General features: G+C 44.5%; 1 protein-coding gene across 4 annotated transcripts in view; it reads left to right on the forward strand.

The window, feature by feature from the left end:
* ABTB3 (ankyrin repeat and BTB domain containing 3) overlaps positions 1–21807 on the forward strand; it is a 179833-nt gene that overhangs the window by 113950 nt on the left and 44076 nt on the right. For all 4 annotated transcript variants that reach the window (XM_074539300.1, XM_074539301.1, XM_074539303.1 and 1 more), the window contains exons 3-4: positions 470–674; positions 11134–11286. In XM_074539300.1, the coding sequence (XP_074395401.1) occupies positions 470–674; positions 11134–11286 (358 nt within the window). The remainder of the gene's footprint in view (positions 1–469; positions 675–11133; positions 11287–21807) is intronic.

A 21807-nucleotide genomic window follows, 5' to 3' on the forward strand; every position in this document is an offset into this window, starting at 1 on the left:
GACTGCCTCCTTCCTCATTCCAGGGGGCTGGATTTCACTGCCCCTCTGACCAGGAGCGTGCAGCTTCTGGTGGCACACTGCATGGTCATTTTTTGGGGCTCTGGGGTTTTGGCATCCTCCAAAGGCAGCTGAGTAGGTAACTGTGATCCTGGCTCAGCATGCCAGCTCTCATGGTGGTGCTGAGATGGGCCAGCCTGATGTGGCCCACACCACCATCTTTGCAAAAGCACGTCTCCTGCAGGCCTTTGTGGGCTTGTCTGCAGCCTGGGTATGCCACACCACACCACGTAAACCACCAGGAAAAGTTCAGCCTGGTGATGAGTAATGCCCAGAATCCTGTCCTACCCTCTGCTGTTTGCATATGTGAGGTTAAATGGAAGGGAAGACCACCCCAGCCTCCCTTTCAGTTTGCAACTCAGGAGAGGCAGCTGAAAAGCCTGGCATTCACCTGGCTCTTGCTTTTTTCCAGGTGACCTGGTGTCTCGAGCAATGCACCACCTGCAGCCCCTCAATGCCAAGCAGCACGGGAATGGGACACCCATGCACCAGAAGCAGGGATCCTTCTACTGGGAGCCAGAGGCCCTGTACACCCTTTGTTACTTCATGCACTGTCCACAGATGGAGTGGGAAAACCCCAACGTGGAGCCCTCGAAAGTCACGCTGCAGACTGAGAGGTAAGAGCCTCTGCACGGTGCTTGGTGTCGTGGTGAGGATGTTTTGTTAATAAATCAGCCTGGCTGGCTAATTGCTAATTACAGCCTGCATGCAAGAGACCGTGGAGCAGTCTGCTTCACTTTGGGATCACCTCCCTGAAATCCGCTTCTCTCCCCAAAGTGCTGCGTGGCTGAACCAATATATATCAAAAGTGACACCCAGTGGCTACAGACAGCAAATTGGTTCCAGATGTGCTTGGGAGAGATTTCCTTTTCCTTTCGTTGTTGCTCAGCTATTCTGTGTTTTGGAAAAGAAAATGAGAACTTCTATTTCTGGCCTAGCAGGTTTGGGTTTAAATGTGTTTTTCTCCCCTGCGTGTTAATAGGGCTCAAGAGCTGTGAATGGGGAAGTGGAAAATGAATAGAGTAGTGTGTGTAGAAAGGAGAAGTCATTAAAGATGCTGGGCTCCTGCCGCACTGAGTAACGGGGCACAGGGGTGACCTCGGGGCTGCCCTGGCCAGGGATGTGGCAAGTGCCAGCTGTGCTGCTCTTGCCCCTGCTCCAGGGATGGGCCAGGGAGCTGTGCCTCTGGCCCTGTCCCAACTCAGGGTCTGATGTAAGGTGAGAAGGAGACGCCTCTGAAGCTGGCAGGCTGGGGGGCCAGCCCAGGTGGCGGATTGCTGACCAAGAAAATAAATCCCTCTCCCAAGAAAAGCCTAGCAAACCCTATTTTGAAACATGTCTCCAGCTGTGTGCTAGGGCACACTGTGCTGCTTCCATGCCACACTCTCACCAGCCCTAAGGCAGGCAGCCTCAGTACAGAGATGAGAGGAGTGGCAGGTTTGATGCTGGATATGAATTTTTAGGATGGGTATTGTGGTGATGCAAATGCAAAGCTGGTTTGTCAGGCTGGGCTCCACATTTACATCCCAGAGTATGTATGGCAGTATACATGTGAGCCAAACTCTGATCTGCACATATGGAGCTTGGCTATTGTTGCAGGATGAAGTCTGCATCTCAAAAGCAGCATTTGAGGGTCTCATTGTGTGTGTACTTGTAAATGGTATATAATATGATATCTTAATTGAAATACTTTTTTATTAGTTGCAGAAGAGCATACAAAATGAAATTCTGGCATTAATGATGTTACTGGGAATTTTGCCATTTGCCTTTGGATGGCATTTTGTTTCTTTTCAAGTTTGGGTCGCTCTGTGAGCATGTTGTCACTTTTTGTTCTGTTATTTCCAAAGTATGAAAAAAACAAGAAGGGAAATGACAAGAATACAGAATTTTCTCTATTTTTTAAATTGATATTTATTTCATTATTTGTCATCCAGTCTTGCTCTTTTAGAAGGCCTAACTCATGTGCAGGAGTGGTCAGTATGCACAAATTTTTTTATTTATAATATACTCTCACCTGATCTGTAGCTCTCATCTGTGGGAATAATGCTACTGGAACCAGAGGAAATAGAGGGGTGAATAAAGCTAAGCCTCTGGTTTTGTAAGATTTCTTCACACTGCTGTGCAAAAGCGAAAAAGGGCAGGAATATTTGGAAAATCACTCTCAGCATTTGTTGTAATAGGTTTTCCTCTCTCTGAGGTTGCCTTAATACATGTCCTCTTCATTAGAGCCCTAGAAATGCTGATTATTTAAGGCAATTGTTCTTCCTTTATTTTGAAGCCTGCTCTGGCAGGGCGCCGTCGCTTGGCAGGGCAGTGGCTGAGTGTGGCGTGCGGCGAGGCCGGAGCGAGTACTCGGTGTTATTGCCAAGAGCCTGTGGTCCCCTCGGCAAGGAGCAGCTTCATCTCCCGCTGCCCAATCCAACATGCATTAGCACTTAGTGCTGGAGTGGGAATGGTGCAGGGCTGAGTGTGAGCCTGGGCATTCCCATGGGGCTGAGCTCTGGAGTTTCACCAGCTGGACGGAACCACCCTGTGCTGCTCAGGAAGGAGAACAGCGAGGCTGACTTATCAGTAGCGCTCTGAGGAGCCTTCCTACCCATTTCCCATATTTTTTTTTTTTTACAGGCAGTCATGCTTTGTGGTCCATGACATATCTCTGATGGTTTCTGTTTCCATGATGGGGTTTTGTGAGTTGCAGGGAAATGGGTTTGTTAAACATGACACTTTTACATGCAAAATATTTGCAAGATTTGTGACATATCTGTTGCTGTATTTGCTCTCCAGCTGCAGCAATTGCTTGTCTTTTGTAAGAAGCCCAGAAGGAAGCAAGAAAAGAAGGTCCAGGCATCTTTCCCATCCTTGGCCTCTCTGTGTCCCTGCTGATGCAGAGAAGCCAGGACAGTGTGGATCTGGCTGTAGAGGCAGTATTTTCATGAAAGAGGGGTTCTCCTTGGCTCTCTGTGAAGCCAACCTGGCTACTGTCTTGGCCTCCTCCTCCCTGACAGTGCAAGCCCAGGCTAGAGAGGATTGTGTGATGCAGCCAAAGAATTCTCACAGCACTTTCAAGGCTTGATGGTACTATGAAACCATCCCGTTCCTCCTACTCGTCTCCAGCCCACCTGGATTTTGGCTCTGAATCAGGCTGAGCTGCAAAGGCTGTATGTGTCCTCCTGTGCAGAGGCTGGATATGAGAGGGGAATCCAGTATGGTGGCATTGCTGCCTGGCTTAGCACTTTCCAGCTCAGAAAGCAGTACCTCCCTCAGAGCCTTGGGGGACACATAAAAAGGGATTTTTACCTTTGAGTAAATCCAGCACTTCGTTTCTAGGGAGCATTTCTCTGTGTTTGCTCGTCATGGAATTAAAGAAATGAGAATGCAGTATATTTTTAATTGTGTTTATCTTTACAGAAAATAAAAGGGAAAAATGATTATACAGTGAAAATCTTGTTGGGGGGGGGAGCTGCTTTCATGTGAGGAGGAGGAGAGCAGGAGTGGAGAGTGGCCAGAACTGCTTACAAAACCTGGAAAATATTCCCCACTTCCTAAATTCTGACAAATCCAACCATAAGAAAGATGTGTGATCCCCTCCTACCCCAAACTCATATTCCTTCAATCTGGCCACTTTGGCTGAGACTCTCTGGTTTTTCGGCAGCCAGTTCTGCTGACCCTGGATACCATGTAAAAGGCTATTTTGTCAGGCATGGAGGTACAGGGAGAGGGTGGACCTCTTTGTGGGGTCCCCTTTCCCTATTACACCCAGCTGGGATGTGCTGGAGCCATTTATCTTGTGCTGGGTGTTGCCTACAAAAGCAGTGCTCCTCCAGTGCTTCCACCTGCAGGAGGCTGTGGATTATTTAGGTTTGTGATTCTTTTGCTTTCCTGGGAATTAAAAAAAAAAAGCAAAACCAAAAAGAACTGTAGATGAGGGTAGATGATCTTAACTGTTGTTAAGATTTCTTTCTTGCAGCTTCTAGCTTAAGAAAAAGATCTGTCCCGTGGTTATGTTTGGCTTCTCAGCCCCTATAATGCTTCCAAAATTATTGCAAGTAATTTCTTAAGCACCGGAAAGTGCAGAATCTGTAGTTGCAGATTTGTGTGATGTTGTTTTTCCTTAAGTGGTTCCTTACCCACTTTTATTCACAGCTGTATTGACAAAGTCCTCATTACTTCCTAACTTGCCGTGTTCCCCATTAACAGCTCAGCATCTCAGCCAGTCCAGAACCACCCATTAATTCTGCTCACAGGCAGCCAAGTCCCTTCTCCAGTGCTTCCTCTGCTGCTCCACCTTGGAGGAGCATTGTACCCTCTGGCAGCTGTTAGCTTTTCTCCTCCAGTCTTAATTGAGTTGATAGATACGTGTCTGGTTTTAACCTTCTTTTCACTTTACCTTAACTATTATTCCCTTTGTGGGGAGCAGTCCCTTAGGAAACTCCCATTGCTTACTTTTCATCTTTCTGCCTGCCTTGCATGCTCACATGGACACACAGAGAAAAAGATATATGTTCCCTGCACATGCATACACTTGCAAATTGTAGACTGTGGTCATTCATTATTAATGGAAAGAGTTTGGGCTACCTCAATTTTGTTTCTTGCTTTGAGTAGCTATTGGTGTAGCTGGCTAATTAATGTGATGCAGCTCCTCTAATGAGAGGAGTTTTCCATGCTATTAAAATAACTTTTAAAATAATTTGAACTCTTTCAGAGCCTTTTTGTAACTGCTACAGCAGTTATACAGATTATACCTATAGAGAAATTTCAGTAAGAGAACTAGGGAAAAGTGTCCTTGGTTTAAATTATTCTGTGGTACAGACTCCCTGGCTAGGTTAGTCTCCAGCAAAGACCAGAAGAGAGTGGAGAGAGTGGTGAAGAATGCTGATGGAAAACAAGTAAAGCACTGGGAATATGGGAGCCCTGCAGTGAAACCTGAATGAACCTGCGTGTGCAGAAGGGATTGCACATGCTTGGTGTGCCAGTATGCCATAGCCCCATGTAACTCTTTCTGTTTTTATCCACTGTTTGATTGGAAACTTCACATAGTAAAGCTGTAGCCTTGCTGAAGTCAAAATTGAGAGCAGGGTTGATTGGACTTGAAACCACTGAAAAGAAATCCCAGTGCATCCTTACCTAAGTCCTCTAGATTTGCATGCTAAATATTAAACTTCCCACTTCCTAGAAATCCCTTCAGCAATGTTATTGGAGCTGCCTGCAGCATGTGAGATGGCACATGTTACAAGAAATAGTTCAGGCATTATTTGTAGCTCGGCTGTATCCTTGCTGGGCTGGGTCTGTATTCTACATCTCTTTTATCAAGCTGGACTTCTGCTCTCCATGGGACAGCCATAGGATTTTTTAAATAGAGGAAACTGCATGCAGCCCATTGAGAACTGCATGGTATTCAGGCTGTTCTGTGCTGCACTCTGAATGCTGTGTGTCCTCAGGGATTTATGCCATTGCCAGTCGTGTCAAATCCGATGTCCAAACTGCCAGTGAAATATTTGCCTTTTGTGGTTGCTGGCTGAGTCATCACTTTGACTCAGTTGTGTTTCAAGTCTTGGCCATTAATGTTTTTAATGCAGGAGAGGTAACAGGGACAGCTCATTCCAGCCCTGGATGTGGGTTCAAAACCCATGATTTGCAGATCCCCGTTTGTGGACTCTGGAGCACCAATGTCTTGGTGCACAAAAGCCAAAGGATAAATCCTTCTTCTGCCTAGGCAGGTCTCCTGAGGCTCCTGTGAGAGCGGGGAGGTTTGGTCCTTCAGCCTGGACGAGATGCAGAACTTGCTACTTAGGTCACCCTTAGCTGGGCTTCTGGGGTGGCAGAGCAGCTGTGTAGAGTGGCTGCGTGAGCTCACATGGAGCATCAGCTGGCACTGCTGAGTTTCTGGGAAGGATTGGGACTGGCAGCTTTTTGGGGGCATAAAAAAGTATTTACTCTCTCTGAAGACGAGTCGCTTATGGTATAACTATAAATGAGTTTTGCACCCCAGAAACCCATCTGAAATGTGTGCTCTACATTGGAACACCCCATGTTTTCCTATCTTTCAATAATGCTAAAAATGGACTAGCATTGCATATATATTTTCATCATATGTTCCTAGTGAAAACTTGTCAGAACTTAGGATGCTTTTCAATTCATATATTGGGATTTTCTTTAAAAATCACCCATGAAAACAAAACCAAACAAATATAAAGAACTTTTTACAATGCTGACTCATATCTGCAAGAAAAAACATCTCCCTACCTTTATCTAGAAAGGCTTTTTTATGTAAAAGTACAGCCTTATGCTTCTGAGAAGCATCTTTAACTTTTACTTGGTAGCTTTTGCAAATATAATCAGCAGTGACCTCTGTGTACCAATTTGCCTGTTGTATCCATAGAGGTTGGCAGTCAGCAATCCTTGGCTGGAGCAAGAGAAGAAACCCCACACCTACAGCACCACCACCCTCCTCAGTAGCCAAAGGATCTTGCAAACATCCTCTGGAGCAGTTGTAGCAATTGAACCAAGTTAGAGAAAGGTCCAGTCTTTCAGCTGTGTCCCCTTCACAGCTGGGAAGCTGAGGCAGGGACAACAGGAGATAGCTCTGGGAATTCACATCCCAACAGGATTATGCCTCAGGGATTTCTCTCTTCCCATTGTGACTGTATAGCCAGTCCTCTCCCTAAAGTTCGATTTAATGCAGGCAGTGAATTAGTGCAAGTGTGGGGCAAGGGCTCTGTTGGTGTCTGGAGAAGAGCAGTGTGAAGTGCCCCTGGAAATAGAGAGACTGTTGTGCTGCACTTGAAATGATGATTTTTTCCTTGGAGCATTCTGATTGTCTGGGATCCCTCATGTGCACTGATGAGCTCTGGAACCTGGAGCACACTGTAGGCTCTGCTGGAAACTAGGGGCTGGTGGCCCATCCAGGGTTTGTGAGCCTGTGTTAGGAGCATTCAAAGGTGATGAGTGTTCCTACTCTCTGTATGGGAGAGGGAGCAGCTGGCGAGGGGAAGAACTGCTGGAAATCAAGGAGAGAGTGGTTGTGTGTAGTGGCCCTGCTCTGGGCAGAAGGTGGACTGTGAATCTGGTCAGCAGCCAGCAGAAATTCTGCACCCTGCAAAGATAGTAGGAACTGTGAAAAACCAGGGCCAGAGATTATTTGGAGCTGGAATTTGTCAGAGTGCTGGCCCTAGTGCTTTGCAAATCTGGCATTGCAGCAGCTGGTGTCCAGACAGGAGCTTCATCCATCTTCTCACAGACCCATGCAAATATAATAAAGCATCCTATTGCATTTTATGGTGCACAATTTCTCATGGTCTTCCACCTGACAATTTCTCCTGTTTACATACAGGTAGACTGCTACCACAGCAACAATAACAATAACAGTACTACTACTACTGCTAATAATAATGGAATTGCATATGCATGACAGGATTTTTAATACCTCAGTGTGCCAGCAGGCGAGGGAGGGGGAGTGGTGGGCAGCCCACGAAGGCTGTGTGTGGCTCTGGAGGGAGTGCAGGCTTTAGGGAACCCCTCTTATGATTACATTTGGGCTCCCCCCTGTAACATCTGCATTTCTGATGAGTCATTCTGTAATTCAGAGTGCTCCAGAGACATCAGCCCCACAGAACTGAGATACGTTTGAGGTCTGATGGGGTAGGGAGGGGTTGTTTACCCCACTCTAGAGGGAGGGTGCTGGCAGGGAGCTGCAGTGTGTGAAGGCAGTGGGGAGAAGGACTTCTGATAGCCAGCACAGTGAGGACTTGTCCCTTGTGGGGCAGTGCCAGCAGGGTGTTGCTATCTGCAGATGTTTTCAAGGCATAGGAGCTTACAGGACCTTGAGCTGTTCAAAAATAGATGTGAGAGGAGTGCTGGGTGGCAGGAGGGAGCAGGGGAAGATGCTGCCTGGGAGGAGGAACCAGGGATGTGTGGGTTGGTGGGGCACTCATAATTGTCTTTTCTGATGAAATAGGAGAAGGCACACCCCAGGAGGAGCCAGCTGCCCCTTGCCAAGGGCAGGGAGACAGGGCCCAGGAGGGTCCAACCCTTTTAGGATGTGCTTTGTGTTGGCCTCCCACAGCCCTCTCCCAGCTCTTGTGTGTGGGATGCGAGTTGCTCTGTGCAGAGACCTCTCCCTGCATCCTGATCTGGCATATTTTTCCCTTTAGACATTTAGACGTGAGCTCAGGAAAATACAAGTCTGTGCCAAAAAGCTTTTTTTTCCCCTTTTTTAAAAATTTTTTCTAAGCCCATACTTAACTTTAAACTGCATGGAATTAGAGGGTGGAAGCATGCATTTGAAGTTAAGCACAGGTACAGAGAAGGGCTGGAGGAGGAAGTTAGAGCACTCACTCACCTGCAGCCCAGGGAAGGTGCTTGTGCAGCAGCTGAGCTGCTCTTGATTTCCCATATCTTTCAGGCAGAATCAAGCTGAGCACCATGGTTAGATTAGTTTAATTAAGGCATGTGCTTCCAAAGCATGTAACTAGGTGACTTATGTGCTCTGTGTCTGCTCTGGAGCACAAAATTACTAAATTCTCCTGGTTGGTACCTGCCTTTGTACAAGAGATAAATCAGTGTATATGCCAGTGATGTGATGCATTTGGCTAACCCATTTTCACACAGTGCTGTTTGAAAAGTGAAATATTTCTTGCAGATGTCACATTGTCTTGTGGATTATCACACCCTTATAACTCTGTGTTCCTCTTTCCTCTTTGGCACACAAGCAGCATTTAAAAGAAAAAACCCAGGCCTTCACATGGTGCACAGATTCTTGGAGGGTATTTTTAACCTATTGCACTCAGCCATATTTGGTTCTCTTCTCAAAATACAAATTTCCTGACATGCTGAGATATGCAGTGATGATTTTTTTTCCCTTGGAAAAAGGAATGTAATATGTTGTGAGCAAACTCCATATCCTCATCTAGGGACTGAAATTGGACTTTATAGAAAATTTCCCTGCTTCTGCGGAACACTGATTCCCTTTCCTCTTGGGATTTATTGCACCAAATAGCCATGCTCATTTCTATTTCTCTGGTGAAATTTGCAAGACTGGGACGGGGGGGGAAATGCAATTTTATAGTGCAATTATCTGAGTTCCTGTAAATATTTTTATTTGCTCTGCTCCTTACTGTGGTAAGGCAGATTTTTGAGTTTCTGTCCTGCACAAGAGAAGGAAAAAGTGTGAACCTCTGAGCCCCCTGTTCAGCCCCAGCTGTCTGCTTTTCTGTTTGCCCAGCAGATGTTACAGGAAGGCAGTGTACAAGCCTTTCTTCATTTCTCTGATCCAAACTGTGTTCACTCATGCAAAACATAACCTTGAATTGACTTTTCCTTTAATTATATTCCTAGAACCAAGTTATAGCTGTAACTACATGCAGTTTTACTGTGTGATTTGCCTCTCCCCTTCTGCTCAGATGCTCAGCAAGTGATGAAAAAACTCTTACTGAGCACTTTTTCCCAGGTATTTTGTGCCTCAAAAGAGGGTCCCTCCTGCTCTGAAGATGACCTGGGAAGCAGTCACCTTCCAGGAACAAATACACCCCTGCTTCCCCCCTTTTCCTCCTCTAGCTCCCAGCACTCTCATGACAAATGAGCTGGGCTAGGAAATTGTTTTGTGTGAGCTGTGGGAGATGATCTTCTGTCCTTATCAGCCTTCTTACGTGGCTGTGGCATGTCTGGGGAAAGCAAAAGCCTTGGAAACAAATGCAGCCTGGTCTTGAGGTGACAGTGATGTGTTGGAATAGAAAAACTATGGAAGTGGCAGCTCAGCCAAAGATGTCATATTTCAAAAAGAGGTTGTTCATTTACGTGCCTGTGAGATTTGGGAACCCAGCGTCCTAGGGAGAGTCAGTGGCCTCAGGGCTTCTCTGTCCTTCGGCACTTCTGAAGTCTCTCATTCCCCCTCAAGAATATTAATATCAGAGCTATGTAAAGCCAAGTCCTCAAAAAGGGAAATAAATGCATAAAGAGCTATAAATAGGAAAAGGATATTCCAGAGTCAACATCTTCTTAAATGATTTTTCTCAGGGTATAACTTTTTGAGGTAAAGTTGTACATTTAAAATGTAAAATATTTGCCTACTCTGCAGCTAATGCAGGCTTTTTTTCTCCCTTCCTCCATGAAAAGGGACCACAGAAGGAAAGGCAAGCAAGAGAGTTGCAGTGACCTTCAAGGTGTTCAGCTGCAGTTATTTTATTAGTTTTCTTCTGAAACACTACTTGAAGCTATGGTTTTTACTTGTGGTTTGGCATCTTTCTCTTGGTTCCCAAATAATTTTTAGCATAGATGGAGTGAACTATATGTGCTGCATGCTTCATCTCCAGCTTGGGCAGCTCTTGCTGGGACATGGGGCTGTCCAGGTACTGTGGAGTCAAGGACCATGTTTCTGATAGTGCCCAGACTTTGTAAGAGTGTGGCCCAGAATCCCAGCATTGACTTTTGGGGGCACTTTTGTATGTTTTTTTTGGCAGAACAGCTGACACCCAAAGGTGTTGCAGTTTGATACTGCTAAAAGTGAGACCAAGCATTCTGGTTTCTGATTTCTGACCTCGCTCACAGCTAACCTTCACTTTAGCTGCAAAATCCCCCACTTTCAGCACTGAGCACAAGGTGCCCATTGCATCGGTGGGAGATGCTGGAGACTTCCTGGGGCATTCCCTCTCCATCCTTAGCATCTCAGTGTTGGGGCATCCCCTCTCTCTACACAGGCCAGTGTATCAGCCAGAGCGGGACATGGTCCTGTGCCAGACTCCTGTCCTCTTTTTGGGATTGCACCATGTGAAGGATGGGAGGAGAATTCGCCAGTTGGGTGCAGTGACTCGTGGAGCCCCATGGATGAGCATGGCTCATAAATCTCACTTTCCAAATAGTCCTGCCCTGGAGACAGGATGAGACATCTTGATTTAGAAGTGTTTGAAAATTGCTGAGCTGGTTTGCTCTCCCATTCATTCCTTATCTTTCTCTCTGTACGTACTTACATTCTCCCACATGTATGCCCACGCACACACCCTCTCCCCCCTGCTCCCTGCCTGTCTCTACCTGTGACCGCGATGCTGCTCGTGTGCCTGGCACTGATGTGTGTGTGCTCCGCAGGCCGTTCATCGTGCTGCCGCCGCTGATGGAGTGGATCCGGGTGGCGGTGGCTCACGCGGGGCACCGGCGCAGTTTCTCGGTGGACAGCGATGACGTGCGCCAGGCGGCCCGGCTGCTGCTGCCGGGAGTTGACTGCGAGCCCCGGCAGCTAAAGTAAGTCCCGGGATGCAGATGGGCTGTGCGGAAAGTGTTTCTCTCTGGCGGGGAGCGGCGGGCGGGCACGGGGCTCTGTGGTTGCTGGGAGGCGCAGGGATGCTCGGCGCTCGCCGTGTGCGTTGCAAAATCAGCCCCTGGTATTTGCTCACATCGGTGGATAAGCTGGTTGCATAGTAATGGGTGCCTGACAATCTCACAGCTCGATCGAGCCCGTAATCTGCTCATCAGAGCTTACAGGGTGGTGTTTGGGGTTTTTTTTCCCCTCTTCCTATTAGGTTCTGCTTGCTAATGAGGGGCTGAAACCTTCTGCTAATTGTCTGATTCATTTTGCTTTGCTGTAAAATACCGAAATGTAATTGGCAGGGCTGCAGATATTTTTCAGGGCTTTGTTTTCAGCATTAATGCTTAAGGGCACATTTAAACTTAGAGGTAAGACTACTTCTTGGACTAAAATTGTATTTTTCATGCTAATGTCAACTCAAATTACAGCCTAGATAATTTGACATTTTCATGTATCAGATGTGAACTTTTGGTTTTCTAATGAAGTCCTAAAGTATTTATTGCCAGGATATGTTTTTAATGTCTGTTTTGCCTTATTATTATGTACTTGGATAAAAGTATGTTCTAGGACTGTTCTGGAGTCAAGAATAGGTTTGGTTTTGATGTTCGTATGAATAGGCATTCTGAATCTGCCAAAGCAGAAATGATTCACTGCTATCCTAAATATGTTCCAAAGCCCCAACTTCCAGCAGTCTGCCTCTCTCAATACAGCAGTAGATGCATTCTTTCCTGCAACACAGAAAGCAGAGGGCTGATTTACATGATTAGCTGTGACCTGCATGGGAGCAGCTGCCTTCTCTTGACTCTGGCCTTGACGTGCTCTTTCAACAGAGAGTATAATACTTCACTTCCTGATCTACATAGGCTTTTTATAGTCACAGCTATTTAATTTTTAATTGAAAAAAATATATGGAATTTCAAAAGCCATATCATGAGCATTTCAGATTTCAAACCTTGGCTGTAATTGCTTCCCTTTGGTGTGCCCACCATGGCCCTCATTTCCAGAAGTGCTGCATTCTGTGTCCCTGCTGACATGTCAGGACATAGAGATACAGGTACTACACTGTCTGAAGACCTGGTACTTGGATCTGAAAAGGCATAATTCATTTAATACCTCTCCAAGTATTTAGGTAGGATTACAAATAAGGCAGTAATGTTTCTATTCTATGTGCTCTATCTTAAAAATTAAGGTAGATACACTAAAATACCCGTGGTTAAAAAAACCCCACAATATATGACCCAAAGTTTTATTTTGATGCTGTGTGTGTGCATGTATACATGTATATATATATAAAAAAATCTTACCAACTGTTATACAGCTTTAGTTTTTTATTAGGAAGTTTCAGAATAATTTGAACTTGTGGAGATTTGTATTATACTGCAGAAGAATGTATTAATCATGGGGAACAAACCAGCGCTTAAAGTTGCCATCAAGAATTAATTTCATAAAGAATACAAATGATAGTTGCCCAGCTTGTCTTAAAAGTGGGAATGAGCCTGAAGAGCATGGCCTGAGATTGATCAGACGAGAATGAAAAGGGAAAACTATTCCTGAGGCAAATTCTAGGTTTTAGAGACCAGCCTTTGCAGTGTGCCTGTATTTGACTGCAGGGGCTGGATTCATCCACTGATGTCCCAAAATGACAATCTCTCTGCTGTGCTGGCAGATGAGTGTTCGTGTACCTTGGGTTTTATTTTGAGGTCTGTGCCTACTGCTGGTGTAGTGCAGCAGGTTCTTTGCGTGGCTGCAAATAAGTCCCTGGCTGCCTGTAATCCTGAGATCAAAGGGAAGACTGAGCTTTTCTGAAAAGCAATGTGAGTCATCAGGATGTTAATTTGGAACTTTGCAGCCTGTAATTTTTTATTTGTATTCAGCAGACCCTCAGCACTCCTGAGTTTCATCTGAGTTTCATAAGCCAACACCAACCCTTCATTCCTCCCCATTAGGGAGGGTGACTTTCCAATTCTTAACTCCTCAAGTAGCATCATTTCCAAAAATTTTAACACTGGGGGAGGGAATGCAACAACTTTGCAGGGGATGGCTTTCCAAGTAAGCTGCATGACGGATGGAAGCTGGAGGATTTTAAGTGCTAGCTTGATAAATTTTGTGACTTCCATGGGAAAGGTTTATTAAGTAGAACCTTGAAAATGGTTCATTTTCTAGGCTTTTTGCAGCATTCTTCTTTAGTTCCTGAAACACAGAGACCTGAACCCAAAAGTTCCCATGGTCCCAGGTGACACTGCATCATTCCACAGTGTTGGTTCACAACCTGTCATTGCAAGTGCATAAAGCAGAATCAGCTTCCATGCAGCTTCCATGGAAAAACATGCATATGGGGAGAGGGAGAGATTGGCAGGATCTCAAAGGCTATAAAGTTCAGGATCAGTTTGCATAAAACCCAAATGTTTAGCTTCTTATCTGAGCTACAGCATGGAGGTCTCCCTGTCAATCCATGTGACACTTCCTGGCATAATCACATACTCCAGCAGTGAGATTCCCATTCTGGGGCTTTGTAAATCATCCCTTCTTTCTTCCTGCCTTTCATTCCTCTTTTTTGTCCTTTTTCTGAGCCTTTTAAAAAAACCCATCACTTTAGTTTCTTGCGATGTTTTCCTCTTCTGAAAGAGGAGCTGCTCTTGCTCTGTGTAGAGGAGTGAGGGAAGCTGGAATCAGTCAGGAGCTGCTTGTCTCCTTCCTGATCTCTTTTCATTTTACAGGAGTAGATGTGCCAGAAGGTTTCTTCCTCTGGTCAGCTCTGGGAGATGAGCAGGGATGTAAGCACTCACCTTCCCCCAGGAGTGAAGGCTTTAGACAGACCAGTTGTTTCTGCCTTTTGCAAGGAGATGGCTTTCACAGATGGGTTCAGTGCTGGATGCACAGCAGCTCACTGAGACAGAAAGCCAAGCTGTGTCCAGGATATTGTCACAGTGAGAACAGCACACTTAAATAAAGCCTCACCTAAACCCACCTGAGGCAGCAGGATGTAGTCAGTTGAGGTGGCTCTCTGCTGACATGAATCACGAATAGGGTACTCTGCTGCCTATTCTAGACCTATTTTTATTGAAGGCATGAAAGTAATTTGTTGTCTGAAAGGGGCCTGGTGGTAAAAACTATGTTGAACTGTTTTTCTGTTGTAGTAAGGTAGCATCACTGCTCAGCCTGCACAGGCACTATCTGGCTGCAAACAGATGTTGGCTTCTCCTCATCATCACATCTGCAAGGGGTCCCTTTCCCCTTGCTCCAGCTAAACACAAGAAGCTCTTTGCACATCTTTCCTTCCTCCATTCTGTGGGATGTGTGTTTGAAACAAACCCCAGTGTGTTAGACATGTGGTGGGGAGGATCACTGGTGCATGACTGCACCTCCAGCATCTGAGGGCTGGAGGCTGATGGCAGAGAAACAGAGAGAGGGAGGAACATCCTGTGTTGCTCAGCTCAAAGGCTGCTGTGCCTTTTATCAGGGTCAGGGGCTTCATTTCTGGTGGCAATATATCGTGGCCATCCTGGAGGATGTAAGGATGCTGTAACACTGGTGAGATGTGTCCATCAGTGCCAACAGAGGCCATCACCCAAGAACTTTAGTGAATACTTTGCCTCTGGTTTGGGGGGAGAAAGTCCTGCTGGAAAGGGAAAAACAAATAATAGCAACAAGGTTAGGAAAATGGAAAAACAGTACTAAAAGAAGAGAAAATTATGCAGCTTAATGCACTCGAAACAGGATGACCAAATAACCTCAATTCCAACGATGAGAAAGAGCTGCCTCACAAAATCAGGGGGTCAGAGGGAAATATTTTTAACAAAGCCTGGAGTGATGCCATAACTCTAAGGATTAATAATAGTAATGCCCAACATTTGAAAAGGATGAGAAATGATCCAAGGAAAATTCCAGGCTGTTAGTGCAAGGCCTCTGAATGTTTTTTCAAGCAAAGACTGATTAAAGACATGTTGTTGAGGGAAAAATGGGATAAAATGTGACACAGATTTTCTAAAGATAGATCTTGCCAGGCTAATCTAATAACTTTTTTGATAAGATAACTGATTTTCTACCCCAAGGAAATTCAGTAGAATTTCATCTCTTTGGACTTGAGTGAAGATTTGATACAGTCCATGCAGGGATCTATTAACACAAGAAGATGGGGGTTAGTTAGGAAATTGGAAAGTGAGCAGGGGCTGGCTTCAAGAGAGGTGGGAAGAGCTGGGCTGCCTGAAAGGGGGTTGCAAGCAGGGACCTTCAGCTCTCATTCTTAAAAACTGGTAATTTTTAATTTTCAGAAAGGGTTTTGGCACAAATCATAGCAGTGTGCTCATGAAGTTAAAATTTGCTGATGCCATGATGCTGAGAGGCATTGTCCTGACAGAGGAAGTTTGGGAAATCATCCAGGAAAAAGTGGATGACCTTGAGGGCTGGGACAGAATAAATGGGATGCAATGCAGTTTTCCACAAATGGAAATGCAGTTCTCCAGAAATTGAAGGCAAATGTATTTTTTAAATAAAAATACACAAACTGTGGTGTATATGTAACATATACACTATATATGCATCTTAATATATACTATGTTGAGAGCCGAGTGTTGGAAGGGTGGTGGTAAAGGCTGTAGAGCAGTATTTAATCTCAGAATGATTGTAAACCACAAAAGTAGATTTTTCTTCAGCCATGAAAAAAGCAAATGCATTTTGAATCTGCATTGGGAAAGGTATTTCCAGTAGAAACAGAAAAGTATTGGTGCCACGTGAAAGTGGTAGGAAGTTATGTGGAAGCACAAATCCTGTGTCCTGGTCAAAAAAATATTCCCTTTGGACCAGGTAGAAAGAACTGGGCTGGGATGATTTGGATTTTTAACAGAATGTTCTCATGGAGACAAACATGAAGAAAGGGGCTCATTCAGCTGAGCAAAGTGTGTGCTGAGGGAATCTGTGGCTCTTGTCCAGAAATACATCAGGAGTAAACACTTTGGAAGGAAAAATACACTATTTAAAGGTCAGCATGGACACAAAAGTATGTGAATATTAGCAAGTCATGCTAAGCTCAGGATGAAGGTGCAGATGTAGCCAAGCCTTGCTGCAGCATAGGGCCAGGTTTATTGGCCTCCAGCCCCGTGTGCTCCCTCTGCTGCTGCCCTTCGCAGGCAGGCTCACCCAGCACTCTGAGTTGCATTTGTAGCTGTGATCCAGAAAGATCTCTGGGCAAACACAGGGTCTGAGCACCTTGGAAAATCTGTCTTTAATTGAAAATCAGTCCTCATTTCCAATTAGCCTTGTCCTGGGAATACCTAAATCTGCTTTTCTGTCTGGGACCATCCCTCTTAATGAAGGCTCTCTAGGAAAATTGGATTATCACTCTCAAAAGTAAGTATTATTTGAGCATCCTTGGCTCATTCAAGAGAGCTTTCTTAAAACTGTGGAAAGGGGAAAATACAGTGATGTAAAGGGAAGATTTGTTATTTTGTTGTTTTGGAGTAGTCTGTACCATTTGCTGTGTCATCCTACTACTATACCACATGTGAACAATTCTGACTTGGAAGTGAAAGAAGAAGAGTTGCATTTAATGTTTTATTTTTGGAAATCTTGTGCTTGTACTAGAGCATGGAAATATAAATGGACTTTAATAAATAGAGATTAGAAAACAGAAAAAATATTTTCACTGCTCTTCCTTCTTTCTTAAAATTTGTTGGGTAAAGGGGTTGAGTTTCTGGAGAAAGAGAGAGAGTATAAAATTGCCAAGAAATTCTGCTATTTCATTAGATACAGCCACCTTCAAGTAGGAATGGTTAATGTTTGCCTGGTTTCTTGAATGTCCTTGTTTTTCCTACAAATTTTCACTAATCTTTTAACACCAGCCATGGCTATTGCTGTAATTAGATACAAAAATGTGAGCAGTAGCAAACAAGCTACTTGACAAAATCCAGCAGTCCCTTGGGACAGATGGTGCCAGCAGATGAAGGAGATTTTATTACTTGGAGTTAGAGCACAGGTTTCTGAGGTGAATCTCAACCTGTCCTGCCAAATGTCTGCTTGAAGACAGCAGTAATGAAAAAAATTATTGAAGGGAAGGACCTTGGCCTTATAGTCTCCTTCAAAATTTTAGGGGAGAATACATTTGCATTTTTAGGGCCTTTAGGATCCAACTTTCTTTTTCCCATTTCAAGCAATATCATTGCTGCTCTCTCATATGCTCTGTCCCTTTTATTGCATTCCTGATTGTCCCTGTACTACATTCCTGAATACAATAATCAGGATACAGATAACACACCATTTCCCGCTCATTGGTGAAGACTTGTGCTATCTATTTATATGAAAGATGAGTCTGTACTGAAACTTTCCTATGGCACTGTGACTTTGTTCGAAATCTGAGCTCAGATTTAATTTTGAACATGGTTCCTGACCTATATACACAGAACTGGAGTATTAAGAGTGTTTTGAAATACAGATTTGGGTCTTGATTTGAAAGTCACATCACATCACATCACTTTTTTAATGTATTTTCCAGTATTTGTAACCAGTTTATTCTCAGACCTTTGACAAGAATAAGTGTTTGGATAATAAACATTTGGAGTATTTTTTTCTTGTCTTAATTTAACTCGTGATTAAAGTAAATGGAGATATTCTATTTCTGCAATAAAAAGTAGTGCTCTTCATCACTTTGATCAACATGTTTGTGCCTACATTTTCCTCTCTCCAAAACTGAAAATGCAAATAATTGTCTCAATATAGTATTTATATTGCAATTCTATTAATATCAGCATTATAGTCCTTTGTAAAGCACCACATTGGAAAAGAAAGTGCTCACAAATTTAAATCAAATTGTCTGCTGCTCCCACTCTTGTTGTTTGTGTCTATAGTCTCACTGAAGAGCCCCAGGCAAGGAACAAGACCCTTTTGTGCTATGGGCTGTGCAGGCCAGATCAAAAGATGATCCATGACCCCAAGAAATTCAGCATTGCAAATGCATGTCTATTGCTGCCTGAAAGACAACTCCATCCAGGCTTCCAACCAGCTGAACTATAATTTCTGACTCAAGACCTCATTTATATTTAGGACAAACTGGATGAATTCCACAAAGCTAGAGAGATGGGCCTCATTAGTAGATTATCACTCTTTGAGTTGAAAGGGCTGGTGATGGAGTCCCAGGTGAGCAAACAAGGTTCTGGTGCTTGGCTGTCAGTGCAGTGATCTGCTCATCTGAGCCATGGAGAACGTTTGTCCTGCTGCTCGTCACAGACTGCACTCCATTTCTTCTGAACCAACTGCATCTGCCAGTTACGATGGAAACACTTTGCCTTTGAATCATCCATTTTCCCAAACGTATTCAACCCATGAGTAACTTATTAAAGATCTGCACAGACTCCCTCTTAGCCAGTCGGAGTGAAAATGAAAAAAACCAACATCCCTTGTGTTTAAAGCACTGCTGTAGAAGCGCTACATTATGTTTTTGTAATGTAAGTTTGGGAAAAGAAAAATAATTTGCTGTACTGCTAGGACTCATTACAAATGAAGAAGATTATCTTTGACTTCTTTCAGACGTTTGAGTACTTCAGAGTATGATGGAGTGTCATGGTCACCATGCAGTGTTTGACAGTGACCATTTGCAAATAATTAATGTTACCATGGCACTCCCCATATAAAGCCACAGTCCATTTAATTATGTGCAGTGGCAACACTGTAGTGATCTTGAAGATAACAGCTGTAGAGGCAGTATCTGTCAGGAATTAAAAGAGGACTTGGAGAAAATTGTATTGCATTGTGAGTTAAAAAATGTGGTCACAATTTTACTGCAAATGTAAAATTGCAATAATTTCATTTGTTTCTTATTTTCCTTTATTTTTAAAGGCAATTGTTGGCTTGCTTCGGACTAGGGAAGGGAAGGGAGTTGACAAGCTCTGTGATTGAACCCCAGAATTGGAGGAGTGAATTTGCTGTTGAGCACAAGGCCTATGATAAGTGTGTATTATTAATTCAAACATATAATTTCTCAATTCTGGGAATGAGAGCATTATGCAGTGGTGATGGTGGTGATGCAAGCAGACTGCCCAGCCCCATAGGTGCTAAATAGGGAAGTTCAGAATGGGCTGTGTCTGTAGAGAGGGGTTATCAGTCTCAGAGGATGTTGGTCAGTCCTGCTTTTGTCACTGTATCATCTCTGGGAGACCTCAAAGTTTACCTGACCCAGTCAGCAACTGGTGTGGTGATGTCCTACCATCCTGAGACTGTCCCTAGGTGGAAGAGGAGCAGAAGAGCATTGTCCCTCCATGATCCATGGAGCATTGTTCCTCCCATCAGCCTTCCCAGCCCATTTGATGAAAATGCACCTTTTCTGAAGGGTGAGGTCTTGGGGAAAGGATGACCTGTGTGAATGCTGATGGCTGGCAGACTGGCAACAAACCATGGTAGCCTTGGAGGGGACATCCTGCTGTTGGACTGGTGTCAGCCTCCTGTGCACTTGAAAGATCGCAAAGACTTTTTGGCAAAAGGGCCCCATGCTGACAGCGCAGCTGGGGAGGGCTCCAGCTCTGCATACACATATGCTCTGTTCCCTTGCTTAGCAGGCACAGTTTCACAACTCTAAAAAGTGACCCTGTATATTTAGCTGACTTTACTTGTTCCCCGTCAGCCTTGTACTTCAAGCTTTTTCCCATCCCTTTCCCACCTCTCCAGAGCTTGTCAGTATGTTTCTTCAGTCCAAAGTGAAAGAGTCTCGAGTGAGTCAAGCCTGGGAGTATATTCACTTCCTCTTTTTTTATCTTGCATTCTTTAATGCTTGTGGTTCTGGATGGTGTCCACAATGGAGCAGTGTCCCATTACACAGTGTAATATGGAGCAGACACCCTCTGCTTCTTTTTGGAATCAGTATTATGCAGTGAATGGTAAGAAGGAGAACTTGGGGGAGAAAATGCAGTGCTGTGTTGGCTTAGGTTTGATTTTTGATGGGTTTGGTTTTTTTTTTACTTTTCCACTTTTCATTTTTAAGTGCGACAGCTCGGTCTGTCTGCCGTGCAATCCTCCCAGCTGGCCTTCTCCAGTGTTGAAAGTGATGCTGTGCTTTTCTATTTGTACTTGTAGCTCCTGATCATTTTTTGATGTCTCTTCACTGCTTTTTATCAGTACATGTTAAATCTCTTTTTCCTTAACTCATTAATCTCTCTGGCTTTTCGAGAAGTTGTTTTCTCTCCTCATGCTCTGCTCCTTTCCTTTGTGTCATGCTTCTGTTCTAATAAACTCACCAGTTTGATCACTATCCAGTTTATTAGTCAACATATGGCAATACTCACAGTGGTCCTGTTTCGGGTATAAAAAAGGCAGTGGGCCCCTGGTACTAAGTTGTGGTTTCTTGCTTTGTGGAACTTGGTCTAGCTCAGACTTCGTCAGCGCTGGTGTGCTACCTGCTGTGCAGCCCAGGCATTCCTCTGCAGCCACGTTCTTGTTGCGTTGTTTTTACAGCTGTAGCACCCTGCAGCCCTTGGACCAAGACACTTATCCCCCCAGCTGATTGAGGAATACTGATTTGCTGATACTAAATATCAACAAGAATTTATGGCTCTCCTTCCTCGACTATAGTAAGCAGGTGAACTGACTCACTTTCAGGAGACCAGAGCCAGTTCATGGAGGAGTTCCTGATGATTTTTGAAGAAAGACATGCCAGAGTAGAGATCTGGGGAGCCCATACAGGCTAGGTGAGATAGGTCCTTGTCCTCTTTCCTCCTTTCTGTGGGTGTGCAACCCAGGTCAAAGTTTGGCTGTTTTTTTGAAGAGGAGATGATCAGCTATCATGTTCATGCACTGAGCTGGGCTGACATCAGTGGAGCTCTGTCAGAGTCTGACCCATTTTATTCAGTGTATGTTACATACCTCAGTACAAATGATGAAGCACTGAATTAACACAGGCAGTGATTCACAGCAACAGACACCTCTGCAGAGGATGTTTAATCTTTCCATAGCTGCACTTTGCTGAGGAACCACCTTGTTTCCAGCCCAAAATCATCTGGGAATGCCATCTGCAGCTGGGAGGTCTCTCCTCCGTGCACCAAAACCCCCACCACCTAACTTCTGAGCATGCTTTATCTTTGCCATGTCATAAAGGAGGGCACAGATGATCTCCAGCATCTCATGCTATGGGGACAGCAAGCACCAAATGTTGCTGTAGCTCTTGTGTCAGAAATGTGCCATGTGGTGTGAATGCATTTAGCCTCGATTGCTCCCATGGATCTCAGTGTCAGTGAGCTCAGCACTGCATATGTCTGTGCTGGTTTTGCTTTTTACTTAAACTCAGTCAGAAAGTACTGCAGAAAACCCAGCCTTGCTGTGTGTTGCTTTCTCCCTCTCTGCTGTGGGCACGTTGCTGGTGCAGAATCTGTTATAGCTATTGCAGTGTGTTTACTGTGACTGAGTGTTGTGCATTAATCTTGCAGCATCCTGTGGTGACGGAATGTCATCCTTGTTCCCCGAGTGGTGATATTCCAAGC

This window comes from Zonotrichia albicollis, chromosome 4 (genome assembly GCF_047830755.1).
Source record: "Zonotrichia albicollis isolate bZonAlb1 chromosome 4, bZonAlb1.hap1, whole genome shotgun sequence".
Taxonomy (NCBI): domain Eukaryota; kingdom Metazoa; phylum Chordata; class Aves; order Passeriformes; family Passerellidae; genus Zonotrichia; species Zonotrichia albicollis.